General features: G+C 40.0%; 1 protein-coding gene across 2 annotated transcripts in view; it reads right to left on the bottom strand.

Moving 5' to 3' along the window:
• TPRG1 (tumor protein p63 regulated 1) overlaps positions 1 to 18,400 on the bottom strand; it is a 201,750-nt gene that overhangs the window by 89,842 nt on the left and 93,508 nt on the right. For both annotated transcript variants that reach the window (NM_001193079.1, XM_059886607.1), the window contains exon 4: positions 999 to 1,175. In NM_001193079.1, the coding sequence (NP_001180008.1) occupies positions 999 to 1,175 (177 nt within the window). The remainder of the gene's footprint in view (positions 1 to 998; positions 1,176 to 18,400) is intronic.

Consider the following 18,400-nt stretch of genomic DNA (forward strand, 5'->3'; position numbering starts at 1 on the left):
TTAAATATATGTTTACAATATGCATATGATATTGAAAAATCCACCAGTTCAAAAAGTTAGTGAACTGAATCAATTGTTTCTAGCGTCCATGAAAAGAAGAAATAAAAAATAGGACTTTGATATGATATGATTTATGAAAAGAAAACCAATCGCTTGATCAATCTATGCTTTTTTTCAGTATTTTAGATTTTTCAGTTCTTACTACATACTAGGCCCAATAACGAGGTACTTAAAGAACAACAATGACAATAATCAAAGATACCTGCCCTCAAAGAGCTTACAGTTCAGAGGAAGATGGCTATCCTCTGGCTAAGACTTAAAATGTTGAAGAAATTCAGTTCCTTCTGAGCCCATCTCAAGAATTTACTCAGCTCAGCAATCCTCTGCCATAAACCTCATCAGATCTCCTGGTAACTGTCAGTATCTCCAAGAGAGCTGGTGTCCCCTCCACTAAATCTCTAAAGAGATTTCTTTCAAGAAGTGCTATTAGCTCTCATGGGTTCTGTCCATTACACTTTAGAGAATAATTTAATTTCCTAGAGGCATTTCACCTTTTCCCACCTTCATTTCTTTGACTTCTCTCTTCCTTCTGCTTGACATATTCTTAAGCTTTTGTTCTTCTGTGACTGACTCCTACCCCAAGTCAAATACCGCAAGTGCTTCTCCAGGAAAGCTTTTCTCATCTCTGTCATATGAACTAGGTTAGTAACATTTCTTCCATGTCCCTGCAGCTCTTTCCACTTTACATTCAACCATTCACTTGTCAGGTACTCATAGTAAAGTACTATGAAAGTTGTGAAATGTTAAAATTGTATCCAGATGTATGAACATCTGACATAGAGTAGGAACTCAGGATTGTTTGATAAATTCAACTACAGCTTCCCTGTTCTCCCCTGGCTTCTCCCAGGTTACAGTACTGAACTGAACTTTGTGATTGTTTTCCCTGCATGCCCCACCCCCACTGCACCACTTTCCCAAGTCTAAAACATCACACTCACTTGTCCAGTGACATCGCAGGGAAGGAAAACTTGCCCAGGCAGATGCGATAGATAGCACTCAGGGGAATCCATTGAAACTGCACACAGCAGAGCATGATGAAGTCATATTTGCAAATTAAGAGAGTCTTGTCTGTGATCAGCAAAATCCTCTCCTTCTCATTGTTCCAGTGGTCTATCCTGTGAAAATCACCACAGAGAAGAAAAGTCAATGGCATAATCTTTCCAAATAAATCATCTTCACTGAAACATCTCTACTAACAGAAAAAATGATGAGGTTTATCACCTTGGAAGAAAGAGGAGTTGAAGAAAGTCATCCTCTGTCTCTCTCATTCTGGCCCCATGACCAAGGAAGGAGGGAGGTAGAGGATCACAGGAAAATGTTTTATGCCCACAGAGCTCAGAGATGATTATCCTTGACAGGTTCCATCAGGGGAATAGCAAGATTGTATCACATTGGCAGTCAACTGATTCATGCTCCTCCACATCTTCCCAGTTCTCTAGAAAACCTTCATGGAGCCCATCTTTCTCAAAGGACACGAAAAATACCTCTTAATTTCAACTCAATCTGAACGACTAAGCATTGGTTTATGCTAATCTTCAAAGGTCAAATTGCTGAATGAAGATAAAATGGAGACTTGAATTTAGGTTCACTGACTCCCACCCAAGCTATTCCATCATACTGAGCTCATTTTATCATTTTCCTGTGGTGGAAATGCAGTGAAATGAGTGAAAATGATTCTTACGAGCCAAAGACAAAGCAGACACTAGGTATGTGTTTACTGAGTTGACTTGTTTCAGATTTCAGAGTCTTTCAGGGTATGCAATGAAATATTCTGAGACTTAAGAATCTATTCAACAGAGAGAACAGTAAAGAGTGAAAGCAATGACTTATTTTTAAAAAGTGAGCATGATCTGAAATTCCTCTCACCCATAGCATTTGCTCTCTTTCTGCTACAGCCTTTGTATATAGCACTGCATGACCTGTATTATAACTTTTTCAGTGCATATTTTATCTTCCTAAGAAACTGGAAAGGATGACTGGGCTTCCTTGGTGGCTCAGATGTTAAAGAATCTGCCTGAAATGCAAGAGACCCAGGTTCAATCCCTACGTCGGGAAGGTCCCCTGGAGAATGGAATTCCTACTCACTCCAGTATTTTTGCTTGGAGAGTTCCACAGACAGAGAAGCCTGACAGGCTACAGGTCATGAGGTCACAAAGAGTCAGACACAACTGAGCGACTGACACTTTCATTTTACTTTCAAGAGACTGAAAAGAATGATTTGTGATTGATTCATATATGAATTCCCACTACAAATCATCAATCTAATGTAAAGACTAAGACTTGTCACCCTGTTTCCATCCATTCTCACACAAAACCTCAGAGCTGTTCTTAAAATACAAAAGGAGTGATGTTACTTCCCGTTGACTTTATTAAATGGCACCCTTTCAATTTTAGGTTCAACTCCTATGGTCTGGCGTCTGCCCAGCACCACCTTATAGCAGGCTGAGAAAACTCGATGTCCAAGTCATGTGTTGAATGCCTCCTTCAAAGATTTCTTAAACTCCTGTGTAAACTTGTGTCCCCATTACATTTTTTCAAAGCATTCTGATCCATTTTTGTTTTCAGCCCTTACCATCATTTGTAAGAAGGAATGATATAGAAGAGGTTTAGTAATTGATGCCATGTGAACCTGGACAAGTCAGAACAGACACCGAAGTACAGAGACTAGGGCAATTCCAGTGATTATGGTCTAAGAATCATCCCTATGTATGTATGTGTGTGCACGCACACATACACACACACACTCCATGAGGGCAGAGACTGTACAGGGCTATTTACTCTGTTCCTGTCAAATAGTCTTCAATAAATAAATATCTGTTGTGATAACTGATTGCCAATCATAAGTCTTTTGGAGGCCTTTGGGTTGGCTGAGTCGGGGGTGAAAACATCCAGCTCTACTAATGACAAACCTTGTAAGATTGGACATTGAGCCTGTCTGTAGCTCACATTTCTTGTCTGTGAGATGGAGACAGTACCAGTACTGATCTCATAAGTCTGGGGAGAGGATTCAGGGGCAAACTTTTCAATCAGTGGTTTATAAAGGAGCTGTTGCTATTTTTGGCAGGGAAACGGCAACCCACTGCAGCATTTTTGCCTGGGGAATTTCATGGACAGAGGAGCCTGGCAGGCTACAGTCCACGGGGTCACAAAGAGTCAGACACGCCTGAGCGACTTACACACGTAAGTGACTAGGTGACCTTGAGTAACCCAGTATATGCCCTTCCTCAATATAGTTCAAAGGCAGGCAAGACAAAGTTAGGAGTTAAATCAATGGGGGGAGGAACAGAAGGATACATGAAGAAGAGAAAAGGGGAGGTGAAGGAGGAAGAAATATTGAGAAACAGACATAGAAAGAAAGAACCATGAGGCTGTGGCCTTGTTATATTCTGGCCATTATGCATGTACAAGTGTTAGCTTTGCATCTCCCCACCACCCTTGGAAGAAGGTCACACCTTCTAGCTGAAGTCATTCAGCTAGAATATGGAGGTAGAGTTAGTGATATAGAGTCAAGAGATCTGGTTTAAATCTTGGTCCTATGGCTTCCATCCACTCCAACAATGTTGCAAGACTCTACTTCACCAAGAGAAGAGAGAAGTCTCGATAATCTGTTTAACACTCTGTCTTAGACAGAAAAAGATGAGGATTCTGAAATGTTTTATCAGCTATCTACATAATTTTCTCTAAATAGATTGTATCTACTTAGCAGCAAGTTATAAGCTGTGCCTAATAAACCAAGCTTGTTTTTAGTCTAAAATATCCTCAGATTTTGGTTGAAGGTTTTACTGAAAATGTCAGCACTCCATAATGAGATTTATTTTAAAAGGTAAAGGATGGATTCAGGGGGAAAAAAAAAGAGAGTTCTTTTTAGGAACACAGAGTGCTCTGCTGTGACACAGACTCTGCATAATTTTCATGTTGGGAAAGTCGGAATCCAAGTAAACACACAGGCTTATAAATAGTTTGGGGCCACCATCTCTAGCTTCTGGGTGGTATATTTATTTATTTAGACTTCAATCACACCTTTTCTTCCCAAAGAACTCTTGGAGAAAACACTGAATTTTATATTCCTAGTATTAATGTAATTTAAGTTTGGTGGTAATGTTCAAAACAAATATAGGAGTAAGAATATCAATAATGATTCTGTGCAATTCATGGAGGATCACAAAGCCCTTGAATATCAATGCTTTTGTTTAATCTTCCCAACAATCCTTTGGACTAGATGCTATTAGCTTCATTTTAAAGATAAAAAACTAAGGTCCAGAGATCATTACAATAAATGACTTGCCCAGTGCTTTACACAGAGCAAACAGTAGTTCAAGGACCTGAAATAAGTATGGAGACAGCAAATCCAGGCATAGTGTTAGCTTTCTCCCTGGGACCACAAACACTCAAATAAAGGACTTTTCAGCGTGGTGTACAAGTGTGGTAAAAGCCACCTCTGGAAGAAGCTGATGTGATGGTCTATACCCATCCTGGAATCATTATCTCTGTGAAACAGCATCCTTGACCATCCCCTCCAAACCTTGACTTCTTCCAGCGTTCTATATCTTAGGGGGAAATCCTCCTTAAAGACTCCAAGCCTTAGGAGTCTTTTTTTCTCTCATTTCTTCACCTCACATGCTAAGTTCTAAACATTCTACTCCTCAAATACCTCTCAAAACTACTCACTTCTCTCCATCCTGACTTTCAACATTCTGATCCACTCTTCCCACATCTCCTGCCTGGACAACTGCAGTTACCTTCTCAGTGGGCTTGGGCTATTAGCCACCTGGACGTGGTTTAACTACATGTTTTAGTTCCTTCCCGGCCTCATCATGATATTGCAATGAGGCAGACCATTTTAAAACAAATTTGGTCTTTACCTCCAAAGACCTAACTCTAACTCTGGCTTCAAATACTTCAATATCTCTCCATGGTTCTTAGGAGAAACGACCAAAAAAAAAAAAAAAAAAATCACCTAGTCTGAGGTTCTGCAGTTGGACCTTACCTATTTCTTCAATGTCATTTCAGGCCAAATCTCTGCACCCCTTTCTCCGGGATCTTTTTCCGGTTTCCAGGACTTGCCATGCCTGGTCCTACTGAAGGGTCTTTGCCTGTGTTATTCCCTCTGCCAGCTATGTTGTTCCTAATCTTCTTTACCTACTGAACTCCTACAGTGCTGAGCTCAATTACTCCTTACTCTGGCAAGCTTTCCCACCTCCATGACCACTTCTCCTGTTTCTAATATGTACTTTCATAAACTTCACATCTCTCCTTCCCAGCACTTATCCCAGATGCAATTTCATAGTTATTTCTGTGATTATCTAATTAATGTCAGTCTCCTCTCCTATACTGTAAATGTCACAGAGTCAGGTCTTATCATTATGTCTCCAAAGTATTAGGTTTCCCCAAAATAGTTCTGGAATGAATTAGTGAAGAAGTAGCAGTTCCTTAAGAGAGCAGCACTGCAACACATACATTACCCTATGGAAAACAGACAACCCCTGGGAATTTGCTGTATGACACAGGGAGCTCAACCGAGTGCCCTGTGACAACCTAGAGGGGTGGGAGGGGGTGGGAGGTGGGACGGAGGTTCAGGAGGGAGCAGACATGTGTATACCTATGTCTTATTGATGTATGGCAGAACACACTATTATAAAGCAATTATCCTCCAATAAAAAATTTTAAAAAATTTGGAAAGATTTAACAGCTCTTGTGTAGTACAACCTATATGTTTTGCTTTATGCTGCTTGAAGAATTTCGTCCTTTGGTTCACACATCAAAATACTCCCCCATAAAATAGCACATTTCCAAAAAATAATAAACCAGTAATATTGGGAAAATGTTCCTACCAAAAGGATGAGGAAAAGCAGGATACAAAGTAGCACCTTCAGTATACTTCCAATTTTGTAACAATGAAGACAAAAATATATGTAGATCAAAATGCGAACACTGATCATTTCTGAGTGGTAGGATTTCAAGTGACGTTCATTTCTTCTCATGCTTTCATTGATGATGAAAATCACTCAGTTGTGTCCAGCTCTTTGTGACCCCATGGACTGTAGCCTGCCAGACTCCTTTGTCCATGGAATTCTCCAGGCAGGAATACTGGAGCGGGTTGCCACTCCCTTCTCCAGAGGATCTTCCCGACCCAGGGGTTGAACCTGGGTCCCCTGCATTGCAGGTGGATTTTTTACTGTCTCAGCCACCAGGGAGGCCCCATGCTTTCATTAATCAAAGTTTAATTTTTATGATAAATGCTCTACTCATATGATAAAAGAGATATATGCTTTTAATTTTCACTGAAATACAGTTGATTTACAACATCATGTTAGTTTCAGGTATACAGCAAAGTGATTCAGCCACACACACACACATATTTTTACATTCTCCTCCGTCATAAGTTACCACAAGATGTTGAGTGTAGTTCCCTGAGCTACACAGCAGGTCTCTGTTGACTATTCATTTTGTGTATAGTACTATGTGTATTTTAATCCCAAACTCTTAATTTATCCCCTTGCCACTATCCTCTTTCATAACCATAAGTTTGTTTTTTATGTCAGTGACCCTACTTCTGTTTTGTAAGTAAGTTCATTTGTATCACTTTTTTCGATTTCACATACAAGTGATAGCATATGATATTTGTCTTTCTCTGACTTACTTCACTTAGTGACATCGCTAGGTCTTATGACAATTTCTAGGTCCATCCATGTTGCTAGAAATGGCATTATTTCATTTGTGTGTGTGTGTGTGGCTGAGTAATATTAAGATATTTTTTAAAAAATAAGTAAAAATCACCTGTCCTTAAAGTTTTCATATTAAATTCTGTCTGTTTAATGGTGCCGTCCCCTCAGTTCCCTCACCACTAGTAGATTGCATCTCTCTCATGGTGCTAGTGATAAAGAACACACGTTTCAATGCAGGAGACATAAGAAATGAAGGTTCAGTCCCTGGGTTGGGAAGATCCCCTAGAGAAGGAAAAGGCAACCCACACCAGTATTCTTGCCTGGAGAATCCCAAGGACAGAGGATCCTGGCAGGCTACAGTCCATAGGGTCGAAAAGAGTTGAACACATGCTCTTTAAATACACACAAGCATTTAGCAGTGCTTCAGTTGTGGTCTTAGTCACAGCTTTCTATGCTTGTCTTTCCGTTTCCCCCAAACTTGATGGGAGACCCTCTGGTCTAGAGACAGTGACTGAGCCCTGTGTGGGTTCCCTCGCTGTGCCCAGCACAGAGCCAAAGAGAAAACAAAGTCTTAGCAAACGAGGAGAATGTGGAATAAAAAGCTAGAATCATAAGATCCATCCCCTCAGTGATGAGAGCCTGTCTCTGCTGGCAGTGGACTGGCCACATCCTCCCATCACCGCTGTTCCTCCGCACTGACTGCATTTTCCTTCTGCTGGGGAAGGGGCCCAGACTTCATGGAAACCAAGATCCTAGTTGCTCAGGGAGATTTGCAGTTTCCTGGGACTACAACAGTTTGGCCAGCAGAGGGCAACAGCGAACCAGAAATGACAGGCAGGTCCTATCCAAGCAAGCTTCTAGGACCCCCACCGTGTCACTCAAACCATCCCAGATGCCTTGCCAGTGGCCCCAGCCCTATGCCTAACAATACTCTCAGCAGCTCTTTTAGGGCTGTGAGATCAATTTGTTATTTGGAAAAGAGCTTTCTCCCTAAAATATTTTCTTATATTATTCCCTCAAATACATAGAATATGCACGCACACAGTTATACACACACATACACACATACCCCACTCATTAGAGACATCTTCCCAGATATTGAATAGAGTGATTGTACCTAATTTATAAATCAATCTTCTTTCCTATGTCCTTCCAGCCTCTTAGCATAACCAGCCCTTGAAAGAGGAAGACAGCATCTTGGCTAGTCAGGAATCAGCAACTCAGAAGGAAAACACTAAATCATTCATTCCACACATATTCCCTAGCACCCACTGGGGTTCCAGGCCCTGAAGAGAATCCAATTTGGGTTTGCTATTCAAACACAAACAGATGAAAAATGCATGGCATTGAAGCAAAGCAATTTCCCTCCCCCTGAGTTAAGTGAAGTCTTATAAAACCTTTAGCTAAATAACCCACATGCAATTCTTTAAATCATTTGGTTACTCTCTCCCCAGGCCTCTCCAATTTGTTTAAAATAGGGGACCCTTCAAGTAAACACAGTATTCTAATAAAAACCCGATGTCCACAAACCTTCTCTGTTCCCTTCCCCTGACTTGACTTCCTGTGGTTCATTTTTTTCCCACTATCCCATGCAGCCAGTCATGAACCAGGCCCTGTGCTTAGCTACTTGGAATACTGAGAAACGCATTCAGCTCTTAAATAATACACAGTTCTCCACAATGTTGCAGGGGGAGGAATTGCCTAAGGAAGAGTTCATATGCTGTGAGGAGACTGGACAATGAGAAGTCCACAGACTCAGATGTCTGGATTCTCAGCCCATTGTCCACAGGGATGAGGAGAAGGAACCTCAGGCATCTATTTGATGCCCTTAAAGAAGACTCTCTTATCAACTTTTCATTCCCTGCTGTTTAGTGAAGGTCTCAGTGTTGGAAAACCACAGGTTGCAAGGTACAGATGATTCTCTGAAGGTGCACAAAAAAGGGTCTCAGGAATATTTAGTCATTTCTCCAATATGTCTTTAACATGTATCCACAATTTTTTTTTCCCCCTGAGTAAGAGAAGTCCTACCATGAAATTTCATATTGCTCCAACTAATTGCTTCCCTGCTGGCTCAGTGGTAAAGACTCCGCCTGCCAATGCAGGAGGCTCGGGTTCAATCTCTGGTTCGGGAAGATCTCCTGGAGAAGGAAATGGCAGCCCACTCCAGTTTTCTTGCTTGGAAAATCCATGGACGGAGAAGCCTGGCAGGCTATAGTTCATGGGGTCGCAAAAGAGTCAGACACAACTTAGCAACTAAAGAACAACCACCACCACCAGTTGATTGCAGAAAAAAAAAAAACAAACAAACAATGGTCAATGATTTTCCTGGAAAACAAAGTCCTAAAGATGGGATCCATCATGTTTTATGAAACAAAGAGGAAGCCAACATGACCAAGGCATAGGGAACGAGGAGGAGAGTGGAAGGAGATTTAAGCAGAGGCCACATCATATACAGAAATGATCACAATTTCTTTGCAATGTGTGAATACTTCATATTTCACCAGCTTTCTCTGGTAGCTCAGACAGTAAAGAATCTGCCTGCAATATGGGAGACCTGGGTTCTATCTCTGGATCGGGAAGATCCCCTGGAGAAGAAAATGGTAACCCACTCCGGTATTCTTGCCTGGAGAATCCCCATGGACAGCGGAGCCTGGTAGGCTACAGTCGGTGGGGTCACAAAGAGTCGGACACGACTGATTGACTAACTCTTTCACATTTAAATGGTTATTATCACCACTCTCCAGGTGGAGGAACCAAGCCCCAATAAAGTAATGTGCATCTAGTACCAATGACAGAGCCATCTGACCCCCAGCCCAGGCCGTGTACACTTCCTCTAGCAGCTTCTGCCACTTACTTTCCCTATCCCACAGGCAAATGTGCCCTCCCTAGCACAGGACAGTCAGTAAGAGGATATTTTAAAAGCCACACAAAGAGAAGACTCTGGGCACACCCCATCCTTCTCTCTTTCCCACACAAGGACTGAAAAGCTGTTGAACAGCTCTGTCTTCCAGGGCACACCAGGCGCTAACAAGAGGCCCACCCGCTGGGGGGCTTCTCTCCTCCCTTCCTCCCCCGAATTTACTTCAGGGGATTCACTTGATTGGAAGCCAAAGAAGCTGGCAGGAGAACAAGGACTAATTCTGAGGAGGTGGCAGAAAGGGAAGAACAGAGGGACAAGATACAACAGATGCTCACATCTTGCCACCTCCATTGTTTTATTCTTTTAAACGGGAGAGATATTTGCTTACTGTATGTATTATTATAGTTACATCTCCTTGGGTACAGGAGACACAGCCCACATCAGGCAAGTCCAGGAAGAAGAGTGCGTTATAAAAATACTCTGAGGAATCCCACAGAAATTCAAGAACAGGAACCAAAGCACAGTTGGGCTTTAGGAAACCTGGAAAGTCACGAGGAATGAAATTTACTCTCTGGGGAGCTGTCTCATGATGTCTGTGTATCCTTCTCACATCTCATCTGTTTCCGACTGATTGGTGTGCTCCTTCTGCTCACTGTCAATGTTATTTTCCTTTTTAGTTCTACCTTGCCTGTGACCTTTAATTCTATCCTAAGTCCTGACTATACATGAATTTTCAGATTTGCTCTCATAACTACCTGGCTTCTGTAGCCCTAAGTCTCCCAGTTCAGACTCTGAAGGTAGGGGGATCTTTAGTCTAGGTTATTCCTTTGGGTCCCACAGCAGCTAGCAAGTTTAGCTTCTATTTCTCCAATCAGCTCTGGCCAGGGGCTGAAGTTATATAGGAGAAAATAGGAGTTGCCAATGAGAAATATTTTATTCTTCTTTTCTAGAATTTTTTTAACTGTTTAACTAATTCCTTTGTCTTTCCATAAAAACTTTAGAATAGTTTTATTTATATTTACAAAACTCTTGCTAAGATTGAAAGGAATTATGGTGAATGTGTATGTCAAATTTGTGGAGAATTGACATCTTTACTACACTGATCCTTTCAATCTATGGATATGGTATTTAGATCTTTGTTTATCAGCATTTTGCAGCTTTCAGCATGTAAGTCCTGTATATATTTTATTAGATTTACACTTAAATATTTTCCCTTTTTTGAGTCATTATTAATGTTATTGTATTTTTATTTGTTTTTGCCCTAGTACATAGAAATAAAATTGATTTTTAATTTTTATTGAAATGGTTTTTATATGTTGATTGTATATCTTGCAAACTTACTAAACTCATCTATTAGTTCTGGAAAATTTTTGGTAATTCTTTGGAATTTTCTTCATAGATTATTATGCTTACTGCAGTTAGGGCCAGTTTTTATTTCTTCCTGTTGGATCTGTATGCCTTTTATTTCCTGTCTTGCTTTATTATGCTGGCTAGAACTTCCAGAACTATGTTAAATGTTGGTAGTGAGAGTGGACATACCCATTCTGTTTCCAGTCTTAGGGAGGAAACGTTATCTCTTTCCCAAAAGTATGATGTTAATTATAGGTTTTATGCAGACTTTCTTTATCAAATTGAAAAGATTTCCCTCTGTTTTTTTGTGTTTTTTTACTATTTTTCTCATGAATGAATGTGCTGAATTTTGTCAAATGCTTTTTCTGCATCAATTGATCTGATCATATGATTTTTCTTCTTTAGCCTTTTAATATCATGGAGCACACTGATTAATTTTCTAATACTGAACCAGCCTTGCATCCCTGGAATAACCCCACTTGATCATGGTATATATTAAATTTTTTATATTGCTGATTTCTGTTTGCTAATGTATTGTTAAGAATTTTTACATCTATATTCATGAGGGGTATTGGTCTGCAGTTTTATTTTTGTACTGTCTTTGTCTGAATTTAGTATCAGGTTAAAACTGGCATCATAGAATGAGCTAGGAAGTGTTCCTTTCTCTTCTATTTTCTGGAAAAGAAAAAAAAGTGAGTCACTCAGTCCTGTCTGACTCTTTGCAACCCCATGGACTATATAGTCCATGGAATTCTCCAGGCCAGAATACTGGAGTGGAAAGCCTTTCCCTTCCCCAGGGGATCTTCCCAATCCAGGGATCAAACCCAGGTCTCCCAAATTGCAGGCAGATTCTTCACCAGCTAAGCCACCAGGGAAGCCCAAGAATACTGGAATGGGTAGCCTATCCCTTATCCAGTGGATCTTCCCAATCCAGGAATTGAACTGGGGTCTCCTGCATTGCAGGGCATTATTTACCAACTGAGCTATGAGGGAAGCCCCTTTACTGGAAAAGACTATGTATTGGTATTCATTCTTCTCTAAACATTTAATACAATTCTCCAGTGAAACCACCTGCGCCCAGATATTTCTTTGGGGGAAGGTTTCAATTACAAATTTAGTTCCCTAATTGTTAAATTATCTATTTCATCTTGGGTGAGTCATGGTGGTTTGTGTGTATTGAAGAAATGGTTCATTTCATCCAACCTGTCAAATTTATATGTGTAGAATTGTTAGCCATAATTCTTTATTATGTCTCTGTTTTTTATCAGGTCTGTAGTGATACACCCTATTTTATTCCAAATATTGGTAATTTGTGTCTCCTTTTCTCCTTTTTTTAAATTTTCTTTGTCACTCTTGCTAGCAGTTTGTGAATTTTATTAAACTTTTCAGAGAATCAGATTTTTGTTGATTGGGTCCTAGTATTGTTAAATTATTCTAAATGTATGCTGAATTTATGCTCATTTTTATATCAGTTATTGAAAGAATGGTCTCAAAGTCTCCCGGATAATCATGGATTTGTCTATTTCTCCTTTCAGTTCTATCAGTTTTATTTCAGATATTTTCCAGCTGTATTATATGGTGCATACACATTTAAGATTGCTCTATCTTCCTGGATGAAAGGATTGACCCTTTCATCATTATACAATTTTTCTCAATTTCCCTGGTAATTTGATTTGCTTGGAGGTCTTCATTTTTATTAATTCACATAGCACAACATTTCAGAAGCCACAGTAATTTTTAAACTTGGTAATTCTTTCTATTGAACATATAGTGGAAGCAGAAGCTCTTTTCTCTTCGCATTGATTACTCTTCCTAGACCAAACCTACTTTCCCTACATCAGGGAATTTTGGGATAACCCACTCCAGTGTTCTTGCCTGGAGAATCCCAGGGACGGGGGAGCCTGGTGGGCTGCTGTCTTGGGGTCACACAGAGTCAGACACGACTGAAGTGACTTAGCAGCAGCAGCAGCAGCAGCAAGGACCCCAGAGGGTTGAAACAATTTCCTCTTTGTGAATCAGGCAGCATGTTTATTCATAAAAGACTATAATAGTTGTTTGTATAACAGCTGTAAATGGATTGATATGTATGGACTGTAAATGGACTAAATGGATTGATAGCCTCCATATTAAGGTTGAGGTCTTATTTGTTTTCTTAACTAAAACACATATTGGCAGTCCCCTAAATAATCAAGACTAAGTTTAAAAAGAGCCTCTTGATGAGGGTGAAAGTGGACCATGAAAAAGCCAGCTTAAAACTCAACATTCAAAAAACAAAGATCATGGCATCTGGTCCTATCACTTCAGGGCAAATAGATGGGAAAAAAAGTGGGAAAAGAGGCAGATTTTATTTTCTTGAGCTCCAAAATCACTGTGGAGACTGACTGTAGCCACAAAATTAAAAGACATTTGTTCCTTGAAAGAAAAGCTATGACAAACCTAGACAGCATATTAAAAAGCAGCAACATCACTTTGCCAACAAATGCCCGTATAGTCAAAGCTATGGTTTTTTTCTGTAGTTGTATACAGATGTGAGAGTTGGACCATAAAGAAGGCTGAGCACCAAAGAACTGATGCTTTTGAATTCCAGTGGTGAAGACTCATGAGAGTCCCTTGGATAGCAAGATCAAACCAGTCAATCCTAAAGGAAATCAACCCTGAATATTCACTGGAAGGACTGATGCTAAAGCTGAAGCTCCACCTGATGTGAAGAGGTGACTCACTGAAAAAGACCCTGAAGCTGGGAAAGATTGAGGGCAGGAGCAGAAGGGGATGACAGAGGATGAGCTGGTTGGATGGCATAACTGACTAAATGGATATGAATTTGATCAAATTCTTGGAGACAGTGAAGGACAGGGAAGCCTGGTGTGCTGCCGTCCATGGAGTTGCAAAGAGCTGGACTCAACTTAGCGACTGAACAGCAACAACAAGTTTAAAGTTACTGGGCAATTGTTTCCAGAATCTATTGCCTTTCTAATAATGTGAACATCTTATGTGATATCTTTGAATAAGAGAGAAATGCTTATAAGCATTTGGTAAGCATATTCTTAAATATGGTAAGCATATTCTAAAACAATAATGTTAATAATGATGATGCCCTGATGTTATTTCCTTGGTATAAATTCTTCTGTCATGACTTATTTCAAGATAGCAAGGTGAGATCACAAGAGCTGGGATTGGAAGAGCTGCATACAGTTGGCCATCTTGAGTGGGAGGGCTGAGCACACAGCACTGCATCGGGGGATGAAGAGGAGCCAGTGGAAGGCAATGGGAAGTGACAAGGTGTTGGCAAACTGCGAGTATATGCTCTAACTGAACACATTCAAATTTTAAAAAAACTGAGCAGGGTGGTAACGGCTTATGGCTCTCCAATTTGTGACTCCAAAATGAAATACATGATCCAGACTCCTTAGTCTGGCCTTTGAAGTTCTTTTCTTCCTGGTTCCTTTCAAGCCTTCCTAGCTTGTTGTTAGTCCTCTGACTTGTTCACTGTAATCTGGCCACATTGAGCTGCTTATGGTTCCCTGAGCCTGCCTCAGTTATCGCACAGAGTCCCCTCCTTCCTGGGATATTCTTTCCCATCCTATCTTTTTGGAAATGTCTCTTCCTTCCTTAATCCTGGTTATACTTCTGACCTATGTCAACAATACAGACACAGTGAGTTCTGCGCTCCCACAAAATTATTTGCCAGATTGTGTATCAGCAAGTATCATACTGTGCTGCGTTTCATTTACACATTCTCCTTCCCCACAAGACTGAGAGTTTCTTGAAGATGGAAATTTTGTCTTACTTATTTTTTTTAATTTTCATCATTTAGGGCAAAGTTTGGCTTATGTAAGGAGCTCAGTAAACACATAAATGTATACATACATGAGTCACTATTAATAATAATAATTATTATTATTATAAAAGCAAACTCTTGGGTGGAACATGCTGCTGCTGCTGCTGCTGCTAAGTGGCTTCAGTCATGTCCGACTCTGTGAAACCCCAGAGACGGCAGCCCACCAGGCTCCCCCGTCCCTGGGATTCTCCAGGCAAGAACACTGGAGTGGGTTGCCATTTCCTTCTCCAATGCAGGAAAGTGGAACATACTATATGGCAAAAAATTAGTGTAAGCATTGTATATATATTAAATGATTGAATTCTTAAATTAATATCCTTATTTACATACCCACTTTATAAGTGGTAAAATTGAGGCTCAGAGGAAGAAACTTACATACCAAGGTCACATCACTAATAAGTGTTGGAGCTGGACATGTAGCTGCATCAGACTTTATCCCACCTCTTGGCCTTTCTTGACTCCTCCTTAATTCTTTAGCAGTCTTGGAAAAACAAAAACACTTGCAAGTATGTTTGTGACTGCAGTAACTAAATGCCCTCACTGTCCTGTAATTCAGGTTACTCAGGATCATTAGCTATCTGAATGAGGCTGCTGCCATGGAGGAATTTAGAGAGAAAAGCAACATGTTTAATTAGGTGGCTGTTGATAACACTGACCCAGGATAAATGGATTCTGGCGACAGAGGTGCTTTTGTTGCTGCCAGAGTCTTGCCACAGGTCATTACCATCTTGATAGATTTGAGGCCCTTTTCAGCCTGACTGCTTTCACCCAAGGATGGAGGAAGTGTCACTGGGCTTTGAGCTGCTTGGAGGCCCAGGGTAATGGAGGCAGGACTCGATGGATGGACCCCACCGGTGTCAGTGAAGAGTTTCAAGCAGTAGATGTCTCTACCCGAATTAGATGCAAGTCAAGTCCATATTGGATTCTGAGCCCTACCACATGTCAGACATTGTACCAAGTACTGAGAGGTGGGCAGAGATGGGTTTGGACAAAGGTGAGTCAGAATTAGGCCCTGACTTAAGCAGTGCTTTCCTCAAAATGAACTATATTATGTTGTAGAAGGTAAGCACAGAGAAGGAGGAGAAAATTATTCTCACCGAATCACTGTGGAAAGGTTTTATGGGCATAGTATCCCTGAAGGACAGGAAAGGTCTGAATGAACAGGAGGGAGAGATAGCATACCAGATAAAGTGGATGAGTATAATCATGAGGCCAAGGCATTGTGTCAGTAACTTTAGGGGATCAGCAGGCAGTTCCATTTGACTGATAGAATTTACTAAGGGGCATAATAATAAATAAAGCTGGAAGGGGAAATTCAGTCTATGACATGTCCTAAGTGAGAGAGCAGAGCACACAGCACTATATCAGGGGATGAAGAGGAACTAGTGTAAGGTTCGTAGCCAGTGTAAGATCTTTAAGATGCAACAGAAGGGCACATAAGCAGTGAGAATCCACTGATGTCCTCAGAACATGAGCATGAAAGTGACCTAGACTGATGCTTCCCAGAGGTTAATTACAGGAACCCACTGGGAACCCTGTGAAAATGCAGACTCAGGTTCTGCATGACTGGGGTGGCCCTGCGTGTCAGCACTGCTAACAAACTCCTAAGTACTGCTGCTGCTGTTGGGGTGATTCTAAGACCACACTTTGAGTAGCAAAGTCTAGAAGAGATGGAAGTATGCAAAAATGAGTGGGGTTGGGTAAGAGATACATTTCAGTCTGTTCATTTGCATTTCACATTTATTATTCATGAATGAAATGTTCAGCAATCCCTAGGTTCACAGTTTGTTTGTTTTGTTTTGTTTGGCTTTTATTTTTTAAATTATTAGCAGCAGTGCTGCTCATTACAAAAGTAGTTCAGTGCTCGTAATTAGACTGCGACAAGATGAAGCACCATTAACCTTAGCCCAACAGCAGTAGCCACCATTCCCTACAGGTATCTGACTTTTTAGCTGATTCTGGGGAAAAGACTAAATAAGATCAAATGGACAGCACAAGGCCAGAAAGGTATGGAGAAGAAAAGAGGAAAAGGTCTCGATCCTGACCAGCAAATCTCAGTCCTCCTGCCTGCTAACAACAGACAGTCCACACAGAAACAAGACACAGGCCCAAAGATCATTTAACCAATTTAAACTGTGGTGATGACTGTGTCAGGAGATGAAAAATCACAAAAGGCAGCAAGAGCAGAGCGATGAGAAGACCACCTGGCCGGGAGAGAGGTCCTGTGAAGCCAGGTCCTCCTGTGACCCTTAATAAGCAGTTGCCTTTAGATAGGTCATTTAATCTTTGGGTTTCTTCATCCATAAAATGAAGCCAATAGCCCCTCCTTGCTTTCTCCCATGGGTCTGTCTGAGTATCAAATATGAACTCAGGTGTGAAAGCAAACACAGGCACAGCTTTGGAGACCAGTGAACTCAGTGGCACCCTAAACCTAAGAAATGGCTCCTGATCTCCTGGGCCTCAACATTGCTTTGCTCCCAGGACACCTCACTTTTTATATAAACATTCACCATGGTTATTTCTTCTGGGAAATCATTCTAAATTAAGCAAAAATGCCCTGCACACTTCCACTCACCCCACCAAGCCCAGGAAATAGAGTTGAGTTTATCCATTGAGCTACAATCTGATAAGGGGCACACATGGAATCTGAGCACAAAGGCAAAACAAAGAATACTTTTGCAAAAGTCAGAACAGCATGATGCATTGGAGCCCTGTCTCTGCTACTTTAGAGCTCTGCTATTCTTTTTAAAAATTTTTTATTAAATACAGTTGATATATAATGCTATGTTAGTTTCAGGTATACAGTAATTCAGTTATGTATACATACACACACACGTGTGTGTGTGTGTGTGTATGTGTGTGTGTGTTTAATAGCTTATACTGGAAGAGTATAAAAATTATATATATATATATATATATATTCCATTATAAGTTATTACAAGATATTGCATATAGTCCCTGTGCTATCCAGTACTCTTCATTGTTTAAATATTTTATATGTATTACTCTTCTGAATATTTTATATGTATTACTCTTTGATTTCTTCATCTGTAAACTGGAGGTGATATTTCTACCTAAGACAAATGCTATGAAGATTAAATTAAATGAAGAGTAATTTTTAATCTATAAGTTATTATATAATATTTAATATTATATAATATGTAATATAATTTATATAATAACTTATAGATTAAAATTACAAATATATATAAATAAAATATATAAATTTTAAAAATATATAATTTAATACTATTTTTTGTCAAAAACAAATAGAGAATGTCATATATATTTTCATTTGTCTTTCCAACTGTGAAATATTACTCTGGCCTACTGGTAAATATCCCTTACTTGGCACTTCAATTTTAAAAGAATAATATAAACATCCACACTTGTGTAGCCATTCACAGTTTAAAAGTAACTGTCTAATACTTTACAAAAATTACATGATAACTGAGAAAAATATGAGGAAAAACCTAAGAAAAATTCCATTAGAGATCATCAAAATTATATAAATTATAGCAATATAATGGCAAGCACATAGAAAGCACTTATCACAAAGTGCAATTTAAGTGCTCAATAAATGTTATCTATTAATATTATAGCAATCATTGACAAAAATGTGCAGAG

Source organism: Bos taurus, chromosome 1 (genome assembly GCF_002263795.3).
Source record: "Bos taurus isolate L1 Dominette 01449 registration number 42190680 breed Hereford chromosome 1, ARS-UCD2.0, whole genome shotgun sequence".
Classification (NCBI taxonomy): Eukaryota; Metazoa; Chordata; class Mammalia; order Artiodactyla; family Bovidae; genus Bos; species Bos taurus.